At 38.5% G+C, this 8,430-nt stretch overlaps 1 protein-coding gene across 3 annotated transcripts in view; it reads left to right on the plus strand.

Moving 5' to 3' along the window:
• Positions 1-6,564, plus strand: part of LOC139728716 (uncharacterized) — a 28,554-nt gene extending 21,990 nt beyond the window's left edge. For 2 of the 3 annotated variants that reach the window (XM_071639661.1, XM_071639667.1), the window contains exons 12-14: positions 199-323; positions 2,191-2,380; positions 3,899-6,564. In XM_071639661.1, coding sequence (XP_071495762.1) covers positions 199-323; positions 2,191-2,380; positions 3,899-4,065 — 482 coding nt within the window. In that variant the 3' untranslated portion in view covers positions 4,066-6,564. The remainder of the gene's footprint in view (positions 1-198; positions 324-2,190; positions 2,381-3,898) is intronic. The other variant, XM_071639675.1, reaches the window with a different exon arrangement.
• Positions 6,565-8,430: the final 1,866 nt, after the last annotated feature.

Below are 8,430 nucleotides of genomic sequence, written 5' to 3' on the forward strand. Positions count from 1 at the left end.
TTCATTTATAGGCGCAATCCTGTATAGTTCAATTGGGCAACTGTCTTTCACGCAGTATTCTTGTAGCATGTTTGTACGTGCGTGTTTATGTGTGTGCCTGTACGTGTTGGTCTTTGTTTTGTTTTATTTTGTTGATATTGTTTTAGTACAAAGAAACAGTACAGAATAATGAGCTTTCAATTTTACTTACCGTTTCAGCCAAGCAAGCTACCCCCAGCGCACCGGCGGGTAAACCGGCAGTGGAGATGTCATCCAAGTCTTCCTTCAAGATCACGTGGACAGCGCCATCTCAGGAAGGGGGAAGTCCCATTTCCAACTACAAGGTGCGCCATAGAAAAACGCACACATAGATAAACAAATCTAAAAGCGATTGGTTTCCTTGAGTTGCCGAGGATGGATATAATACATTTCAGTACAATCCTAATGTTGCTCCTTGTGTGTTAGCACTCATAAATCAAAATTCCGTCCACATTGGCATCTACATCAGCATTGCAATGAATATTCATAAGGCCAAACAAGAGAAATCTCAACCAGTCATGCCAATGTGCTTGATTTTATAACATTATAGAATGCATCAAATCACCAGTTCGCATTTTTGTAAAGTAATTTTTATCAGAGTGAGTTTCATGACGATGTGTTTCTTTGAAATCTTTAGAATTCAAGTATCTTTACGTATTAAATGAAAGATCGGGCAGTGGCTGCTTAATGGCCGCAAAATACTGGCAATACCAATGGTTTCAAATTCAAACGTTTCAATTGTGTTAGTTTTCCAAGATGACATATCTCACTGAAGTCAATGTTTTAGTATGGAATGATTTAGGTTGAATGCATTTGGTACTGATCATAACCATACACTCTTTTCTTTCAGAACTGAGATAATTATGTGGTTCATCATTTTCATTCTTAGTCTTTGTCACAGACTTTGGAATGCGTCTGCGAGTAAAGCATTGTTCATTCATTTTTAACATTATTATTATTTTGTTAGCACTGATTTGGAATCAAATCAATTTTGCATTCGTTTTATTGCATCTGATTTTTCATTACATTGAGTGTTATAGCACAATATGTTCTTGATTATGATACCCAAATTTATTTTTGTCACGCCTGTGGACAGATACTCAATCATCAGCATTGATTAATTCGATATCTAATCAAACAATTGACCAATATTCATGATACTTATCATTATTTGTAAAGTCGATAACGTTTGTAATTGTCCCCGCCGTACGAGTTCGAGCAGGGGACTATGAAACGGGCTCCGTACGTGTGTGTGTCCGTGCGTCCGTGCGTCCGTGCGTCCGTGCGTCCGTGCGTCCGTGCGTCCGTGTGTGCGTTCGTGTGTGCGTCCGTGTGTGATCAAAATGTTCAATTTGCTACTTCTCTGTCACTTATGAGCCAATTTTGATTCTGTTTGCTTTATATGATAGCACTACATGGGAGCTTTGAAGCTTCTACACAGAATTTCAGTTGTGACCTTTGACCTTGACCTTTGACCTATATTGTACATTTTGCTACAAAATGCTACTCCTTCGCCATTTCTAACCCGATTTCGATTCCGTTTGCTTCATGTGATGGCACTAGGTGAGGGCTTCAAAACTTCTACACAGAATTTTGACCTTTGACTTCTTTGACCTTTGACCTTGATTTTTTACCTATATTGTACATTGGCTACAAAATGCTACTCCTTCGCCATTTCTAACCCGATTTCGATTCCGTTTGCTTTATGTGATGGCACTAGGTGAGGGCTTCAAAACTTCTACACAGAATTTTGACCTTTGACTTCTTTGACCTTTGACCTAGATTTTTTACCTATATTGTACATTTTGCTACAAAATGCTACTTCCGGCGGGGACATATATTACGCACTGCGTAATTTCTACTTTTCCTTGTTATTCCCAGTCTTGTGTTTGATTTAATCAAAATCTTATTCCATCAATTCCACCTTATATTAAAATCTAATTTGGGTATCTAACAATGAATTCCTTTAGATGTCACCCTCTCCCATTGAGATTGAATTGATGATGCAAAGTTCTTTTGTGTTGGGAATGGTTAAACGATGATTGCCTTTTCTTTATCCGATATGTGGGACTATTTCTTTTTACATTTGAATGATTGTGTATGGAAGTGTGTTCGCATGATCTCTTAATTATCCCATTCCATCCCGTCTCATCGAATCCATTTCGACGTCAGATCGAGGGTCGCAAATCGTCGGAATCGACCTGGAGCGAAGTAGGTGTCGTGGCCGCGAAGTCGACGTCATACGAAGCCACCGGCGTTGCTTCTGAGACCGAGTACGTGTACCGCGTCTCGGCTCAGAACGAGGCCGGCTGGGGCCCGCCCGGTGACGCGTCAGACCCCGCTGTGATAAAGGAAGAGAAAGGTAGAGGACGGGACCGAACGCGTCGCCTCCGCACCACCTTTGCACATCTCTGTAGATAGAATAACAGCGCCATCTTATAAAGCAGCTTTCACAAGCTTCTAACATGCACTCGCTTAGCCTAGTATGATAGATGCACCTGCTTATCATTATGTAGATATACCGCAGTGTCATTTCACACACGAGCCGAGAGAGGGCGTGATTTATCTCCCTCTCTCGTCACCATGACGACGAGTATAAACGGCAAACTGTCTGCACCGGCAGGATCGGATTGGCAAAGAACCAACTTCGGACGTTCTTGAACATTTTACTTGCTTCTGTAGTTGGCTTTTTAATGATTTTTTTTTTCAATCTAACCAATACAGCTAGATAAGTTGAACACCGAAAGTCAGAGAAAATTAAAAGCTAAATTTAGTAGATGAAAGTTTCTGTAAAAGGATTAAAAGTTCTACAGCATGTGATTCGAAGTTACAAAATTTGGCTGTGAGCAGTACTGTCGAAAAAGTAATTTTCGCATTTGTTTGTACAAAATGCTTTTGTAGCTTAGAGCGACACCAGCGACACTCTATAATTAGAGGACATTAAACAACGCTGCATGTTTGATTTTTAGCTGGTTGTGGCATATACACGATACTAACAGAGTCCTACACCTATCACCCATTTACCTATCCATCCTATTTACTTTTGTTTCATTTCTTCGCTCCTGATTCTCACACCCTAACACGAAAAATCTATTTTCTTTTCACTTCTGGTTTTCACCGTCTTTTCATTTTCCTTCTATTTGTTATTTGATACATTTTTTTGCTGCTCCACATGGCAAATACAGGCGGATTCGCACAAAGTGTCCAAGCGGCGTATTGTTTTGAAATTAATTAAACTCCGTTTCTCTTTTTAACGCAACCTATTCACATCTTATCAAAACTTCATTTCATACTTTTCACTTTGCATTTTTGAATGTTGTTGTTGCTGTTGGACTGCTTTATTTTGTATTGCTTCTGCTTGGCACTCATCCTGTCTGAAATCTTTTCTAAAATCAATTGATTATTAAGCACACTTTTGTAAACTGGCATTGAACCACATCGCAGTCGTTTTTATTTTCTGATCTCTTGTGATTCATAATGAGCCCAAAACGGGTGTTTTGCTGCAACGACCGTCGTTAGTTTTAATATTAAAATCCCAAAAGCTATTGCACGTGATTGGACATTACCCCCTTTTTCATTGTGTAAGAACATTGCATGGTGACATCTGGCCACTTTTATTTCGCTACAAGTGGAATACATAATAGCCAGCAAAACAGTGCTCATTAGAAATTCGGCGTGTTCTGTGTGGTGTTCGAAGAATGTAGCATCACGTGGCAAGATTATGCTCTTTTTTTTTTTTCAAATAAACCCCTTTTCTGAGTCATAAACGTGCTTTGCATTAATTGTTCATCCCTTTGTCAGTCTTTGTGTGCACGAGCCAAGTTTTCAAATACTTACTAATTACCCATTTTCACTCGTCTTTCTTCTGTACAAATTGTAGAGTCAGCGTCAAAGCCGCCCTCTAACGTCGGCAAATCGTCAGTTCTGAAAGACAGTCCATTCGGGAACAAGGGACCGGGTGGAAAGGGTCCCGCTCCCAAACCGACCGCACCGCCACCGAAGCGTGGAGGAGGACTCATGGACCGCATGGCAAAATTCTCGAAGTAGCGTGTAGACAGGAAGTGATAGTGTTAATACTAACATCTTTTAGAGTAGAACATTTCACCAAGGACGAAAAATAACTGAAAAAAAAATATTGAAAAAAAAAATAAAGAAGCCTTTGGTCGATGTGTTTGGATGATTTTGCATGGATAAGATTCAAGGTTGAGGCCATGCTCTTTATTGATTTTCCCCATTCTTTCTTGATATGTATATAATACAAATCGTCTTTGGAATGTTCTTTATACGACCTGCTACGTGCGAGATAGCTTGCTTTACTTTCAGAAAACCAGGCCTTGCCTAAGGTGCTTGGAGCCAGAAAATGGTCACTGGACGAGCGACCCTTTCCTGGTTACACACCGGAATGGCGCTGTTCAGCCAATGAAGGAAGATAACCATCAGATGATGTGAGTCACGTGTTTCTTTCACGTGACGTCGAATCCTTATACGGTCACATGCCCTAGTGGCAGTAATATGTGAAATACATATGTGATGTAATAGCATGAGACTGTGACATCATAGGATTACGTAACTATGCAAAACTTCACTCAAGAAGTATACCAAGCGAAACCAACTATGCAAAAAAAAAGGAAAGAATGCAAAATATTTCAAGAAATGACGGCGGAAGTAAACGGCTTGTGAATAAAATCATCTTGGACGTTGTGAATTTGCTTGTTAGAACGCATTGACGTTAACCGACTTAGATGTACATATTCCAGGAAGAGATTTCGTACAGTCGGTCTGAGTAATCTTTTTATAGAGCGAGCACGCTTTCGACAAGAATAAATTTTATCGTCAATTTGTAGAATAAATGATCTTTTTTTTTCTGAGATTATCACGTGTTAATAAACGTGGCACACTCAATTGTCAATTCGTATCACAAATCACTTTGATGCACTGCGAAGTGCGCATGTAAACATTACGTTACTATTCGAGGACACGCCTTCCAAAGTTGTACAGACCGTAACAGCCGAATTGATATGCGACACATTCGTCGCTAGAGGGCTGATGCGATCTCCCTAAAGAACCATCGCGTCGTGTTACCATGGCAGCGTGATTACGCCATTGCCCGGTTTGAAGCGACGAGTTTGTACATAACATCTCTATTATGTCACTTTTAGAGATCGGAGGAGGTTGGTTCTTATTTCATCTTTTTAATCATTCTGTGTAATTCATCTGATCTGTCATCACATTTGGATGGAAATGAGATAAACAATGACCGACGCACTCCCAAGTTGGAGAAATCTTTTACCTTGTCATAAACACATGTTTGGGTCAGAGAAACCGTCAAGGACTACAATCATGGAAATAAGAAGAAAAAAAACCCGCTGGTTTCTCCTTCAAGTTCATGAATGACGTAGAACGGGGTGGCAGCTTTAAAAGTGGTGCGAGTTAGGGATATTTCAACATGTGATGTGTTTGACTAAAATCACTTTAAAGGAATTCTTTTAGAACGGAATGGCTGTGGTGGACATTTTCGTTCTCATACTGTGGTGGTATTTTCCTTACGAGTGGTTTTCCATCAAACCGGATTCGATCTTCAAATTCGAGTAATTGTGGTGGTTACGAGACATTTGAAGTCCAGTTTCCTATCTCGCATCATTTACATGCAGCCTTTCGTCCTCGTTGAAAACTTGGACAAGGAATTTAACGAAGACTTTATGTGAAAGGTAAATCGAAACTTGAATAAGGTGTTGGTGAGACAATAATGGAACTGCTTGTAGTGCTAATTGTAGACGGACTTTTTTTTAAGTTGCTAAGATTTTTTTTTTTTCGCGTAGTGTGTCTAGCCAGCCAAACGTACCTTCGTGTTTTATATAAGTGTAGATTTTGTGTTGTAAATTCTGTTTATACTCTACGCGTAGTTTGTTCTCGTGCATTGTGCGATATCCCAGAATAGGCTCGTGTGAATTCTTCACAAAGATTCACTTCTTTTTTTCTTGGCCTTTGCTTAAATATGATATTTGTGTAGTACTTGTGCAGTGAGGTTTTATAGGATTAAACTCTTTATCTGCACTGAATGTTCGAAATAGCTTTTGTTTATCTTGTTTCCCAAGAAGTATAAAAACGAAACCCGTCGAAGCTGTAGCAGTAATTCATTGCGTAGAATTGTGTCCTGTGTTGTAATTATTCGATAACTTCATTTGCGTTATCTATTGTATTTATTGGTTGTATATCAAGTGCCAAAAATGCATCTACGATAAATTCTGGAAGATTTATGAGCAAGAAATGATAGATAATAAATACTATGATTCGATATTTGGCATACAAATGTATTTATTTATACACGTAACATGAAAAGTTTATATTTGGGAATCTATTCAGAGCAACAAATGATTTATGCACGAAGCAGAAGATTTGTAACGTAACAAACATCTCAATATTTGGCACGCCCGGTTGTTGTTGTTTTTTCGTCAAACTGCTCCTTGCTTGTCATACATCCCTGTGTTGAAGAGGAAAAGTCTGCAATCCTAAAATTTGTCGAATAAATGTGCAATTGTATCTCTTCATGAAGCCTTTGGAGTGACATGTGTGGTTAAACAGAATATATATATATATATATATATATATATATATATATATATATATATATATTATGTATTATGGTTTATATCTATGATATATTATATATTATATACCATATATCATATATTATTATATATTGTATATGATATATTATATACCATATATCATATATTAGGCCTATTATATATTACATATGATATATTATATATTATGTACCATATATCATATATTATTATATATTATATATTATATATTATATATTACATATATTATTTGGTTTGTATTGGACGTGACGCTAGATTTTGTCACCAAGATACAAGATATAAAGTTCGGGAATTTCGTAATGTATCGAAAATTGCATACACTGCCTGAAGCAAAGCCTGTCCAACATTGTCTTATCTATAGCTAACTACGCAGATTGGCTCAGAGTCATGCTGCAACATAAGATTCACAAAGACTACCTGAAAAAAACGACAGCAACAAATCCGAAAACCGAAAACCTGAACAACAAAAAAAAGTATCCATAAATCAGCATACATTACGAAATTCCCTCAATGCCGTCTTGATAGGCCACAACGACAGAGGAACAAGGTCAAAGACATAAGAGAATGACAGAGAGAGAGAGAGAGAGAGAGGAGAAGGGGGATGACAAGAAAGAAAATGGACAGGACAGGGCGAGAACTATCAAAGAGTTTGAAAACGGAAAAGAATGTATAAAGTGCACTCCAGTGACTCCCGTTTTAACAAAGTCCTCCGGATCGGCAGTTTTCATTCGTTAATATAGAAATTTCGTCATAACCGAACAAGTGAATGGTAAAAAAGAAACCCACAAAAACAAACAAACAAACAAAAAACATCATACAGCGGATAATATTGCGGCCGCTTCAATGTTTATTTCTTGGTAACCGGAATTTCGTTAAAACGGGAGTGCACTGTATAGAAAAGAAACAATAATACTGATCACGAAACAAGATGAATAATTATAGAATATAAGATAGAGATCAAGAGAGAAGGAAAGAGATAAAATGAAATAAACCGAGATGGAGAGAGAGAAGGACAGAAAGAGGAAGAAGCAATGAAAGAAGATGAAAGCAAGGAAAAGAAGAAAGGTGACCCGCTACAACAAAAGGATCCAAAAGTCGGGGGAGGACAATTTTCTGAAAACGGTATGACATAATTCCTTTACTCTTTTACTTTAATGCCATACATAACACAACTCATAAAAGTAGTCGGTTGCGGACATATCGATGATTATATTAGCGCATGTCAAGTGGTTGGGGAAATCAGAGTTGCGAGAAAAACGTCTTCAAAGTTTTCCTTCCGACGCTATCATGATCAAGGGGAGGCGAAACAGTTTTCACCGCATGACAATAAGGTATGCTCCTAGCAACCTCCGCGATGTTCATTCAAGCTTAGCGACGGCAGTCTATGCACGACCAATCAGTAATCAGGATGCCACGCACTGACCAATAAGATCAGTCCCTTGTTTCTATGGGCGGAGTCTAGCTGCGGCGCTAAATCCAAATCTTCGGACACGTTTCTGTTACCTTGAAAGTCGGAAAATCAAGGCCCAGAAAAACTCTGATTTCTTGCATTTCCTTTTATCATTTAGCTCCAAAATTTCGGCAGATGATACACAAAATATTAGACTACAAAATCATGCCAAAAACAGAAATCCGATAGTTTTGCCCAATTTTGATGATATAACTTCAAACTCGTTTTTCTCAGCTCAGCCGTCAGCGACTTTAGGATCCTTTTGTTGTAGCGGGTCACAAAGGGTCAGAGGAAGAGTAGAGTTGTTAGAAATGAGAGAAGACAAATAATGTTGAGTACAGCGCTCGATGGCTG

This window comes from Diadema antillarum, unplaced genomic scaffold, assembly GCF_040938485.1.
Source record: "Diadema antillarum isolate AM-2024a unplaced genomic scaffold, OU_Dant_1.0 scf00000019, whole genome shotgun sequence".
Classification (NCBI taxonomy): Eukaryota; Metazoa; Echinodermata; class Echinoidea; order Diadematoida; family Diadematidae; genus Diadema; species Diadema antillarum.